Below are 13,891 nucleotides of genomic sequence, written 5' to 3'. Positions count from 1 at the left end.
TCGAGAGGAAACTGAGGGAAGATTTTCCCCAAAGCGACTGTACTGGCCAAGCGGAGAAACTGCCTAGACACAGGAAACTCTTATTTGCCCTCAGGTTGCCACACAGGGCGCGGCTGGGCTTTTCTCGTTCCTGTAATAGAGAAGGCTTCCCCCCGGCTTAGATGGAACAACCTACATGATGTGGCGAAGGAGTCCTCGCGAACAACCAGCTTGGTCCCACGTGACCTCCGGGGCAGCACTTCCCAGACCTGAGAACCGGTGGGCGGAAGTTGTTTTCAGGCGTTTAGTTGAGAAAGAATTAAGTTTGTACTGTCCTCCCGCGTTCCCAACGTGCTTGCATAAGTATGCTTCGTAGGACCCGCGCTTTTTTCCTTGAAAGTCGATTTTGCTGGAATTCTGTAACCTTGTGCTGGGACACCCCAGGGAAATAGAGGCACGACGCGGTTAAGGAGTTTCTGCGCCGCCGCCCACGTAATGTGAGCGGCTGAAACACCGAAAGCGGTCTCCTGCCTTCCAGCCGGGAACGCACACTGTTTACTTCTGTCACGCTTTCCCACTCTGACTTATATAAATCTGGCGATTTCAGCCAGCGGTAGCAGCAGCCAGTCTGTGCCACCGCTGTAGTCGAAGAATCAAACAAAGAAAGACGCTATGGGTTGGAAATCCATCTGGTCTGTTCCCACCCCCACTTTACAGATGAAGAAACCGAAACTTAAAAAGAGACTTGACCGTAAAGCACAATTGCTTGGCGTCAGGGCCGGTTTTCGAAATGCCTGTTAATCTGTCACTGCTCAGGCTTTTAGTACGGGTGAGCGCCATCTGATGCCCAACTCACAAAAATATTCAGAAGTGCAGCCATGCTTTTATCAAATGGTAAAACTTAGGTTATAAAAGCTGTATTTAACGCTGTTTTCAGCTATTTGTATTTATCATCTAATTTTAATTACGTGCATTTAGTCTAATAAAATAACAACATCAGTTGCTTTTGAGATCTGCTTTTCTATGGAAACCCCAAAAAAGAAGACTGCATAAGTGCTTTATCATTTTTTACCTAAACTTGAAGCCTTTCCTAACCCTAAAATCGAATCAGTGGGATGCTTCTGTACCCTCATGACTATGAATATTTGTTCCATCAACTACACTAGTTGGAGATTTGCTTGGATGTAAACAAGAAACTCGGTTTTTGACTGATCCAACCTATGGCCAGAAGCGTGAGAGTACGGACAAGTAAGTAAGTGAGGTCTCATTATCAGCCTTCAAACAAAGAAAGGTATTTCTTTTCTCAGGATACTTCTCACACGGTATTTATTTAGCACATAACCATCTGACACCAGACCAAATGAAGGCACGAGTCAACTTTTTTTTTTTTAATATTTATTTATTCATTTGGTTGCGCCGCATCTTAGTGGTGGCTCTCGGGCTCCTTACTTGTGGCATGCATGTGGGATCTAGTTCCCTGACCGGGGATTGAACCCCGGCCCCCTGCATTTGGAGCACAGAGTCTTAACTACTGCACCACCAGGGAAGTCCCTCATTGTAGTTTTGACTTGCATTTCTCTAATAATTAGCCATATTGAGCATCTTTTCATGTGCCTGTTGGCCATCTGTATGTCTTTTTTGGATAAATGTCTTGTTTAGATCTTCTGCCCATTTTTTGATACAGTTGTTTGTTTTTTTTGTTACTAAGTTCCATGAGCTGTTTATATATTTTGGAAATTAAGCCCTTGTCGGTTGCATCCTTTGCAAATATTTTCTCCCAGTCCGCAGGTTGTTTTTTCGTTTTGTTTATGGCTTCCTTTGCTGTGCAAAAGCTTTTACATTTGATTAGGTCCAATTTGCTTACTTTTGTCTTTATTTATTTTGCCTTGGGAGACTGACCTAAGAAAACGTTGCTACGATTTATGTCAGAAAATGTTCTGCCTATGTTCTCTTCTAGGAGTTTTATGTTGTCATGTCATATTTAAGTTAAGCCATTTTCATTTTATTTTTGTGTATGATGTAAGGGAGTGTTCTAACTTCATTGATTTACATGCGTATAATACAGTTTTAACATGTATTAAACCTTGTGTAATATTTAAATAACTTTCAACAAAACTAGAGAACGATTGTAATAAGTCAAATATTAACAGTGAGCTAAAACTGTGTATTCGTATTCTTACTGTTCACACTGTGATTAGGATTGGTGATAAAATACTAGATGCTCTCCACTTGGACTATGGTATTTCCTTGATAATTGTTCCAGGGTTTCATAGGGGAGCATTACACTTTAAAGCAGGTGTTCTCAACCTTGGCTGAAAATAGGAACCACCCAGACGTTTTGAAAAATACTGATGCCTGGGTACTGATTTAATTCATCTGGAATAAAGTCTGGGCTTCAGGAGTTGTAAAAACTCCCCAGGTGTTTCTTGTCTGCAGCTTAGGTTGCAAACCATGCTTTACCCTTGCTTCTCGAAGCCTGGTTCATGAACCAATACCATTCATACCACTTGAAAACTTGTTAGAAATGCAGGTCAGGCCTCACCTCAGACCTGCTGAATCACAATCTGCATTTTAACGAGATCCATATGTGCACCTGTTAAAGTCTGAGACGACTGCTTTACACTGTAACCTGTGGAGAACTATTCTCCTAAGTGGCCGCAATTCTTAGTGGTGAATCCTCTACAAAATTACATCAAGCAAGACATGTTGTGAAGTTTTTGTTTCTTTATTTGGGTTTTTGCTTGTTTTACAAAGGTATGTAAGGTTATGGTACAAGCAACACAAAACTACTGGATATGCAAGAGTCTTGGAGCCCAGCCTAGGTTCCCTTTAGGCTGGCACTTGAGGCACATTTATTTTTATTTCTATACTGCTTTAAATCCTGGGCAGGCTAGAGCTTTTCCCATTATATCGCTTAGTCCTTTAGGAAACAGAACGAAGACTTGTTAATAACTCATTCCTTAGGAACAACCCCCGAGTTCAAAGTAAACTACACCCAGGCAGCTTTCTGATACCAGCATTACCCACTACTTGCCCCTGTGCCCAGGCATCCTTTGTGCTCCTCCCAATCCTGTCTTGGAGTGCTGCTTTTCAGTCGGAACACACCCGATGGATATTCTGCTTATTAAAATGTTCAACTGATTCTGTACTGAGTGGTAAAGATCACTGCCCGAGCAGCCCAAGCAAGGGTCCCAGTCACTCTTCTGAAACCCCAGACTGCCCTGTTGCCTCTCTAGAAGTGGAGGGCTCACTTCCAGCCCAGCCAAGAGCTCTAGGACCCTGCACCAGGCCTCTAGTTGCTATCCCTTCTGATTGATCAGTGTTTGCATACCTCCCTGCTGCTTTGATGAAATCAGTTTCTTGTCTCATCATTTTTTCTCATTCTTTTCTGTTGTCACACTTTAGTGTTTAATAACTTTTTTATTTGTTCTGCATACCTGTATGCCACAAGTCTCTCATGTATCTATGACTTTAATATATCCCAGTAGTTCTTAACGTGTGGTCTCCAGGCCAGCAGATCATCATCACCTGGTACATGTTAAAAATGCAAATTCTCCAACCCACTCCAGATCCGCTGAACGGGAAACTGGTGTGAGGCCCAGGAATCTGTGTTTTAATAGGCTCAAGCATTTCTGATGCTCACTGAAGTAGAAGAACCTATGATTCACCACGTTTTCAAAGCCCCCTATCAAGTGTCAAACTTTGTAATTTGTGTTTTATGTGTTACTACTGAGTTTGTTACATTTTGTATGATGTATACAATTTATTGGAGATACGGACCAACTGGATTTGCAAGTTGAAGTTGCGATTCCATTTTGGGAAGGGTAGTGGATGGTATAAGCAATATAGTAGTTTAAAAAATGAGTTTCCATGAGGGAAAGAGTATCACTAGGTTGACAGAGATTAATTTTAATTTTGAGGGTATACCTTTGAATTAATTCAGTCAATTGGAAATTAGTATGTTAGTGAGAATAGCTAACACTGAGCATAACAGGGACTTGCTGTTTCTTGAAATGATGATGATGTTCTTTCTATCAGTGGCAATTTCTCTGTTTTTTGTGGGTTGACATTCCAGATGGGAAGATAATTTTTATCAAATTTCTGCTATGTGTCCAGGATCATTAGTGGTGTCTTCACAAATTATCTCAATCCTCAAACCACTATGAGATAGATGTACCCCGATTTTACTAGTGAAATTGAAGCCCAAAAGTAGATAATAGTATTGTTATTGATTTTATAAATTTACTCAGGGAACCACTGAAGTTTTAGAGCCGGAAGGGAGCTAACAACTTCTTTACTCCTATTTGTTCTTTTTACAAATGAAGAAAATGCAAGGTTAAGTGATTTGGGCACCATTTTGCTAGCTAGCTGGGACTAAAACAAACACACCTGATTTTAAATATGTATAAAATGTAAATAGCATGGAATCCTGAGGTTGCCAGCCTATTCATTCATTAACAAATAGCTGGCATTGTTTGGAGTTGGGGAAACATATTCTTTAGATAGAATTTAAAATATTTATCTCAAATCTCCCAAAATAAACAAAATGAAACGATACCACACTCTGCTTATTCACATGGCTTGGTGTAAGACAGAGCATATGTACTTGACTTTGCCATATCAGCATTTAGGGCCAGGTCACATAACTAACATTTTGTACAAAGCATCAGAATGCCTCTACTCTCATATTTGTAGACTTGGACGAATTTAGAATTCCTTCTGTTTAATCAAATCGGAATCTTTCATTTTGGTTAAATCAAAGTCTTATATTTGGAGTTAATTGGGATAAGCTTCTGAGTCCTCTGTAACAATCAGTCTCTCCAAACGATATAGTTAAACATAAATCATTCTAAGACAATATATTCTAAGACAGAAGTATCATGTACCTTTAAATGATGGCAGTAAGAACCACTGCATATACAATCTGTGACTAAAGTTTTTACACAGCCTAAAAGTGGGAAGTGAGAGCAAACAAAGTGACCATGAACTTGCCATCCTGTAGGTGGTTAGCAGAGTTCCACCTTTACACTGCAGCCAAGCTGAAAAATAAGGGGAGCTGGCATCAGCTTCTTACACCCATGCAAATATCCCAGTTCTTTCACGATATCAGATAGGTGCTTAATGCCCTAATATGCAGGTTCATTGCCAGTAAGAATTGCTCTGCCGCTTGTTATTACATGACTAATGCCTGTAATGTTTTAACCAGGACGTTTGCAACATGTCAGTTTCTTTCATCCCGTGCTTCAGGAGTTGCTGAGAGCCTCTGCGGCAAGCCCAGCGCCCCTTTGTTTGAGGTGTCGCCAGTGTGACTGGAGGAACCCCTCCAAAGGCCCAGGGAGTGGATCTGGAGGCTTCATACAAACAGCTTGAATTCTCAGGTTGGCCAAAACTCCTAAGAGTAGAAGAAGAGGAGATACCTCCTCTTCAGTGTTTCCCAAATCTGGCTGTTAATCAGTCATTGAGGAGTTTTTTCAAAATACAAGTTCCTAGACAACACTCGGAAGGTCATATACCAGGATTTTATTAATCATACGTGTATCGAGCACTTACAGCATAATTGGTCGTATTCTAGATCCCTGAACCCTCACAGCAGCTCTGTGTGGTAGGGACTACTGTTTTGAGATGAGGCAATAGAGGCACAGTGAAGTTCTTACCTGAGTTCATGTCGTATTCTAGATCCCTGAACCCTCACAGCAGCTCTGTGCGGTAGGGACTACTGTTTTGAGATGAGGCAATAGAGGCACAGTGAAGTTCTTACCTGAGTTCATGTCGTATTCTAGATCCCTGAACCCTCACAGCAGCTCTGTGTGGTAGGGACTACTGTTTTGAGATGAGGCAATAGAGGCACAGTGAAGTTCTTACCTGAGTTCATGCAGCATGGAAAGGGCAGAGCCAGGATGCAAACTCAGGCTGTCTGGCTCTAGAACACACATTCTTAACATTCTGCTGCCCCTGGGTCACTTGAGAACGTGACACAGGCAGTACGCTCCCTCCCCGTCCACCTCAGAGCTTAGGATAGAACCATATGGCAATAGCAATGAAGCTGTTATTAGAAAGAGAAAGGGAGGGAGAGAGGGAGGGAGAGAGAGAGACAGGAAAAGAGAGAAAGAGAGAGGGCAGAGAGAGAAAGAGAGGGAAGGAGAGAGAAAGAAAGGAAGGAAGGGGGGAAGATAGAGGTATATATAGATGCCCGATGGGAGCAAGGGAGTAGGTTAACTATAAAGGGCTAGCCAGAGGGAGGCTTTTGTGGTGCTGAAAAAGTTGTGTCTTTATTGTGGTGCCACTCACACAGATCTACAATATACAGGATAAAATGACAACTCTGCCATTGTCAGTTGCCTGGTTTTGATGTTATACTGTAGTGTAAGATAGGACCCCTGGGGAAACGGTGATCTGTACACAGGGCTGCTCTGTTCTATTTTTGCAATTACTTGTGAACCTACAATCATTTCAAAATTAAAAGTTTTTAAAAATCCTTTGCCTCCCTTTGGCAAGCCCCAGGTCAATTAGGGGGCTGTCTCCTTAAGATCAGCTCAAAGAGAGATTGTGCTTGGAAGACAAACCTTCACTTAAGGGCAAGAGAAGTGCAGTGGGTCTGGGCAGAGCAGCAGTTCGACAGCAGTGGTGGCGGCAGCTCAGCACAGTCACCACTAACAGAGGCAGGCACCTCACTGACTGCAAAAAGGGGGCTGAAACATGTTGCTTATGTCTTGCAGTGATTCCCAAGTGACCAGTGCCCAGGTGGCTTAAATAAGAACCTCTGGGGAGAGAGCTAAGCAAATGCGCAGAATCCCTGTCCCACATCTAGAGATTCTGCAGGTCAAGGACAAGGTCCTGTAGTCTTTGTCGAAAAACTTCCCTAGGTGACGTGGGTTTGAGAATCTCAGCTTAAGGAGCAGCTGATAAAGCTGGATCCCAGTAACATCTCAGGAGTCCACCACCACAGGGACTATAACCCAAGCCCTTGGTTTTCATATGGTTGGTATGGCTCAGAGACAAGCATTCTACTCATAAAACCATCTAAAGTGTATATCCTTTTCTGAATGTTACGTATAAACAACGAAGTATTACAATGAATTTTTTTCTGTTGCCTCTCTGCTATTTGGTTATTTACCAATTTTCTTATGGCAGAAATATAATTACAGACACCAACATAATTCTGTTATAGGTACAAATGTTTTAGGATTCAAAGGCCATTAGGTACTGCTGCTAAATTAAGAATGGTTTTGACTACAAGTAACAATAATTGACCAACAAACAGGGATCTATTTGTCTCAGATAGCAAGAAATCTAGACATAGGGAGTTGCTGGTATTGGTCCCGCAGCTCAAGAATTGGGGCTGACACCTCTGTTCTCTTGGCCTTTCCTTCATGGCTGCAGCCTCTCTGCATTCAAGACTGGATAGAGGGGAAGGGGCAGGACCACCGGCATTCTGCTGCTGTCTCACTGGCCAGAACAGTATCCCATGGCTACTCCTAGCTGCAAAGGAGGCTAGAAAATTGTGTATTTTGCTTTAGGCAAGAAAGGAAAATGGGGAGGGATTGGGTGTTGGGAGAGCTAACCTACAGCATCCGCCACAGCTTTCAAATCAAATTTTAACAAATACTTTAATTAAATCTAGAAACAGCTGATCTGATGTACAATAATAAATCATCAGAAAATACTGATATGAAGGTTAGGCATAAAACTCTCCACTGTCAATAATTACACATTGTTGTATTGGTCTTTCGTTCTCTGTTGGAACCAATTCTAGTTGATGAAGAACATCTGTTCCTTCAATCAATTGCCTATATAGGAGAAAAAAATGGAAAATTCAGTCAGTCATAAATTTTCACATTTAGCTTCCATTCCTAAATTGAGTCCTATCTAGCTTAGGCTAGGCTGTTTCCTACAAATTAAATTAACATCAGTCATAAATATCTTAAATAGCTCTAGATATGTCCACTTTGCCATGCTCCTCCACACCTGCTCCAGGACCCTTCCAGTCTGTTATCCTCACTGCCATCAGAGCGATCTTTTCAAAATGCTAATGTGGTCTCACCTTCCCCACTTAAAACACTTCAATAATTTCCCATCATCCTTATGATAAAGACCAAAGGTCTCTCCCATGGCCGGCCTCCCCACTCCCCTTGAGGGTGCCTTGCAGCATGCTCCCTTGCTCTGTCGGTTCCAGCCAGACTGGCTCTCAGCACTTCAGCCACCACCCCATGTGCCCTTCCTGCCACAGCTGTCTCCTTTGCTCTTGCCTCCCTCTGTCCCCTGGCCTGGTTACCACCTGGCCTTCCTTCAGATCTTAGCCATCACTACCTTGGGGGATGTTTCCCAGACACCGCCCCCCTCCCTGCCCTGCTTATGTCAAGTTCCCCCTCTCCCTTATAGGAGTGATCAGGGATAAATTTGACATTTATTTCTATGCTTCTTGGATTCATTTCTGATTCTCCCCTGAGGGCAGAGATCATGCTTTTGCTTAGTGCTCAGTGCCTAGCACAGAGTGGGCACCTCATTGCCATCCACTGAATACATGAATAAAAGACAGCCCAGAGCCATGCTAGTTTGGGTCTCTGTACATGTTCGCTGGCCACAAGCCAGAACTCCCTGCGTGGAACTAGACTTCTGATGGTTGTCTCAACTAAAAAAGGCAGCAGAGGCCAGAGAGATAGCTCTAAACATAGGACTGTGCCCTCTGCCAGTGTTTGGGTTGAAGCAGTGGTTAAGGGGAAGGTGCAATTTCCATTTCATGATCCTTTATGGGGACAGTGTCAGTGCTGACACTGACCATCTCTAGTCATTTCTTTTCTGGGGGGCTCTATTTTTGCCATCCCAATTAGAAAACATGACACAGAGCAGGACACAATATACATTCTGAGGATGAAGAGCAGGGAATAAATGGACAGATTCACCTCTGTCCAAAGAGGCTGTGAAGGGCTTCCCTGGTGGCGCAGTGGCTGAGAGTCCGCCTGCCGATGCAGGGGACACGGGTTCGTGCCCCGGTCCGGGAAGATCCCACATGCGCGGAGCAGCTGGGCACGTGAGCCATGGCTGCTGAGCCTGAGCGTCCGGAGCCTGTGCTCCACAACGGGAGAGGCCACAACAGTGAGAGGCCCGCGTACCGCAAAAAAAAAACAAAAAACCAAGAGGCTGTGAAGCCTATTCTCCATATTGGTTTCACAAATACTGAATGAGCACCTACTGTGTGCACCTTTCCACTGTGACAGGTGTTAGGGCACAAAGTAAGTGAGACTCAGTTCCTATTTCAAGTTGTTCACAGTGTGCCAAGAGGACAAAGAGGCAGTTTGATTTTGGTAGTTAGGGGGGGTATTTCTGACCTAAGCCTTGAACAGGAGTTTGGCAGACTGAAGGAAGGCAGAACGTAACAAGACAAGCAAAGGCCCAGAGGCTGTTCTGGGAGGGATGGTACTCTGGTCTGGCTGCAGCTCAGCTGCCATGTTCAAAGCTTCCAAATCTACATCTCTAGCCCTTGCCCAGCTTGAATACCTACTCCTGGTATTCAGGAGTTGCCATCTGCCTGTCATACAGGTATCTTCACTTGAAACATAACTTGTCCATCTTGAATTCATGATCTTCTCTCCCATATCCTCCTCCTTGTATTCTCTACTGCAGTGAATGGCACCAGCCATCCAATCAGTTCCAAAATCCTAGGAGTTCCTCCAGATCTTCACTGCCCAATATGGTAGCCAATAGCCACAGGTGGCTATTTAAATTAAATTTAATTAATTAAATGTAGTTCCTCAGTTGCACTGGCCACACTTCAAGTGCTAAGTGGCTTATGTGGCTAGTGGCTGTTATATTGGGCAGCACAGATCATAGTACATTTCCATCACTGCAGAAAGTTCTATTAGATACCATTGCTTTATACCTTTCCCGTAACCTCACCACCAACATCTAAATAGTCATAAAGTCTTGTTGAACCTAATTTCCAAATATCTCTTGAATTTTTCCATTTATCCCCTGCTCATCTGTACTGCCAGTGCCTTAGACTAGGACTTCATTTATGGCCTACTATTACCATCGCTTCTTTTTTTTTTTTAAACATCTTTATTGGAGTATAATTGCTTTACAATGGTGTGTTAGTTGCTGCTGTATAACAAAGTGAATCAGCTATACATATACATATATCCCCATATCTCCTCCCTCTTGTGTCTCTCTCCCACCCTCCCTATCCCACCCCTCTAGGTGGTTACCATCGCTTCTTAACTGGCCTTTCTACCTTCATTTTCATCCTTTGCCAATTAATTCCTCACTTCTGCTAAAAAGAGATTTTTTTCAGAACAAGAACCTGGTCATGTTGCTCCCAATTGAAAATTCTCCATGGCTTCCCAGCCCTTTCAGGTGGGGGTCTGTGCTCAGCAGCCTGGCACCCACAGCCCTTTGAGAGCCAGGACTTGGCTGTCTCCTCTTCTCCAACCTCTATTCTCTCCATTTCCCCCTGGGCTCTAAGCTCTAGCCAAACTAGATGACTGGTAGATAGGATACTCCTTAGGGCCTCTCTACAGAGGTTCTTCACTCTTTCTAAAATTTATTTTACTCACTTTGCTTTCCAGCCTTCTCTATCTGGCTAACTTCTACATGACTTTCAGTACCCATTTCACCTTCTCATGAAGCTTCCCGTGACTCCTCCCCACTTTAGGGGTCCCTTATAATGAAATTAATTCCTCCCCAGCACTATCCCCAACGTATACCCCTTTGACCTATGTATGTGTGAATGGAGATCTTACAGGCTTGTATTTTGATATTCTTTCCCTGTGAAACCACAGGGCAGGGCCATCAACAAGACTGTGGGTTGATGCAATCTCCCTTAAAGGGCATTCCCAGTGTCTTCCATCTGAAGACAAGACAAGTTCATGTACCAGAAACTAGGGCTTGGAAGGAGGGTCTGTCTCAAATAGGAAAGGAAATTTCTGTATCTGTCTGGACCTTGGTAACCATGTCTGGGCTTCTGGAAGCTCCGATAAACCTGCGGGTGCTCTGTGATGATAGGGAAGAGAAAGCATCTTCCACTAGAGGCAGCTCTACAGCAGGGAAGGAGGGTAGTTATACTTTGAAGGAGTTAGTTATATTTTGTCAGATTATCTAGTTGCCTATTATGGTATTACTATTCTGCTTCTCCCCTAGCGTTCTGTCAGGTCTTGTTTAAATATTTCAGCCCAGACTCAGCTGTTTCTTGGAGGCTTAAGGGAAAAAAATTGAGATTATACTTAGGCTAGAGCAATAAAAGCAGTGCAGCGCCTCCCTGAGGCCAGTGTGTTGGTGATAACGAATTAGTGCGAGAGATTCCCCTAAAGATGAATCACATGGAAAAAAGGCAATCGCCAAAAGGAGACCAAGCACTCCTCCTCTCCACTACCATCCTGTAGGATCTGCACTGGCTTTTACTAAGGAGTTGGAGGGTACTTATTGCCTTGCCCTCTCTCCTGTATTCCCAGTGCACTCTTTACAGGGCTTGCATGTTCATGTCTCACTGTCACAGTTGGGTTTTCCAACACACTATATTGGCTTCCCGAAGGGCGGAAGTTGTTCCACATCACTCTTGCCCCAGGACTGAGCACCGGGACTAGCACTTGTTAGGTGCCTAATACAATGCTGGTTGAATGAATGGGTCAGAAGGCCAGCAGCAGTGAAGGCTGAAAAAAGATGTGGGGCCAGAGGGTGGAGGACCTGGAATGCCGCTCTGAACTCTAGGCTCTATGCATCTGGGGGTGGAGGTGGTGAAGGAGTCACTAAATTTTTTTAAGTAGTCATGTCTGCGTTTGAGAAAGGTACCTTTTGGAAGGATATAAAGGATCACCTAAGCATATGGTTGAGGGCAAGGTACTACCAGCAAGATGATGGGAAGATAGTTAAAAGATCTAAGAAATTGTAAGAATTATTTGGATTTAAAAAATAATTGAAGAATGCATTTTCAAAATCAGAATATAGTTTATTAAGACCAGGGAAAGTGGAGGAAAATGCATTATTTTAGCTTATGTAGCTGTTAAAATCATCTCTTTAAAGAAATCTCCTTTGGATGAAAATATACTTTCTGCTTTTTTCAACCTGGAAATATCACCTGCATTACACTGAAGGAATAATTGTGCTTAGATTTTGTTTTAAATTGTGCTTAAAATTAACATTGGCCTGGAAGTTTTTCTGAGGATGAAGAGTCAGTAATTATCCCTGTGGAGTAGCTGGAATAATCTAATATTCAGAAAAGTTCTGACACCTTATACATCATTTCAGGAAAGACAAAGTAAGCTTCAATTTATATTCATTTCAGTAATCAAACAGATATGAAACACGGGAGTGATGAAAAGTATAGTCACCATCCATATTAGGTCCACATGCCTATAAGCATCTTGCTAATAATATTCTAGTAATTATTACCTGAGATATTTCCATATTTTAAATTGCTCAGTAAAAATGAAGTTACTTGTAGCTTGGATGATTTTCTCTCTCTCTTCACAGTGTTCATGGACAATTACATAAATGGCTTCACCTCACTTCTGCATCTAAATATATCTACATTATTAAGAACTATGGTGTTATTCGTAGTTAAAAGAATTGACAATATCCTTGAGGCTGAAGATCCATAGAAGGATGGATGCACAGGACATTATAACGGCTGTGCCTAAATGGTTTCCATGTTTATTATAGATAGCAAGCTTCTTATGAAATACTTACTTCTGAACATGTTTGTCTACAGTATTTGTATTACTTTGGCTTTTAAATTCTACTTTTAGTTACCCGTAGACTATGTACAATACTTACCCACATCTTTTTGAACCACATTTTTACATATATGAATATTATATAGACGAACTTACAATGCACATACCCAAAAGCCACATATTTTCTATCTAGATAGGGAGTTGCTTGTAGTGTGATGTAGAATTGTGACCCATTGCTGTGATGGCCTTTGTTGACCATTCCAAGAACTCCCCTTTTATTATGAGGAATTGAGAAGTTTTCATCTAGAAAAGACAATATGCAATAGGTCACTAAAATATTTCTATTTTCTTGATTGATACTAATACATAAAGCACAAACAATGCTTGGTAACAAGGGTTCTCAATCATATTTAGCAATATATTCCAAATTGTAAATATTCTATTTGTTTCATATTACTTTCACTCAAGTGGGCTGTTAAAAAAGAGAAGCTGGAAAGTCTTAGACCTATTTGAGCATTTACCTTTAGTTTATCATCAATATAGCTAAAAACAAGTGTGCTAAGAAAATAGATAATGTAAAAGGAAGAACTTGAAATTAATAATATAAAAGGAAGCACATACCTTTTTTTAGGAATAAAAGTCAGCAAACATTCTTGTATTGTTTTGGCAGTAATATTTTATTCAAACTATCAATGTGATATTAAAAATGACTCCTTGCAGACAAACAAACAAACAAACAAAAAAATGACTCCTTGGAGAAACCTTTCACAGACAGACCCTTCCCCTCACAGCATCTTCTGCAGACCTCTATTATAGTCTTTAAAACACTTTATGTAATTGTTTACAGGCTGTTTCATGTTTGTGAAGGCAGAGGCTTTATCTCATCATCGCTTTACCCCCAGGGCCCCCTAGCACATTACTTGGCACATGTGTGGCCTTAAATATTGATGATGAAAATAAGTTAATTTATGCTTATTTTTAGTAGTCTTTAAACAAATTTAAATTTCAAACCTTATATGGGTTGACCAAGATTTTGTGGAAAGTGATTTTTTTAGTGTAAGATTAATAAGTAAAAAGAATTATATGGTGATTATTGGGCCACCATTTTCAGGAAGAACCATTTCCAGCATGAAATAAGATTTGCCTCCAAACTCAAAAACACAGAAGGAAGTAATAGAAGAGAAATTCAGTAAAGTTTTCATTCAATAACTTTATCAAATTCTGGGAATAATTGAGAGATATGAATA

The 13,891-nt window shown here is 41.8% G+C and overlaps 1 protein-coding gene and 1 long non-coding RNA gene across 3 annotated transcripts in view; one reads left to right on the top strand and one right to left on the bottom strand.

The window, feature by feature from the left end:
• Window positions 1–31: 31 nt before the first annotated feature.
• Window positions 32–13,891, top strand: part of LOC116763527 — a 41,613-nt gene continuing 27,753 nt past the window's right edge. Inside the window, exon 1 of the long non-coding RNA XR_004352547.1 lies at window positions 32–1,227. This is a non-coding gene — a long non-coding RNA (uncharacterized LOC116763527). The remainder of the gene's footprint in view (window positions 1,228–13,891) is intronic.
• PPIL6 (peptidylprolyl isomerase like 6) overlaps window positions 7,568–13,891 on the bottom strand; it is a 34,238-nt gene continuing 27,914 nt past the window's right edge. For both annotated transcript variants that reach the window (XM_032651382.1, XM_032651383.1), the window contains 2 exons: window positions 12,812–12,947; window positions 7,568–7,766 (listed from right to left, as the gene is read on the bottom strand). In XM_032651382.1, coding sequence (XP_032507273.1) covers window positions 7,655–7,766; window positions 12,812–12,947 — 248 coding nt within the window. In that variant the 3' untranslated portion in view covers window positions 7,568–7,654. The remainder of the gene's footprint in view (window positions 7,767–12,811; window positions 12,948–13,891) is intronic.

The sequence above is a fragment of the Phocoena sinus genome, chromosome 12, assembly GCF_008692025.1.
Source record: "Phocoena sinus isolate mPhoSin1 chromosome 12, mPhoSin1.pri, whole genome shotgun sequence".
Classification (NCBI taxonomy): domain Eukaryota; kingdom Metazoa; phylum Chordata; class Mammalia; order Artiodactyla; family Phocoenidae; genus Phocoena; species Phocoena sinus.
This window is presented reverse-complemented; position numbering and strand designations above follow the sequence as displayed.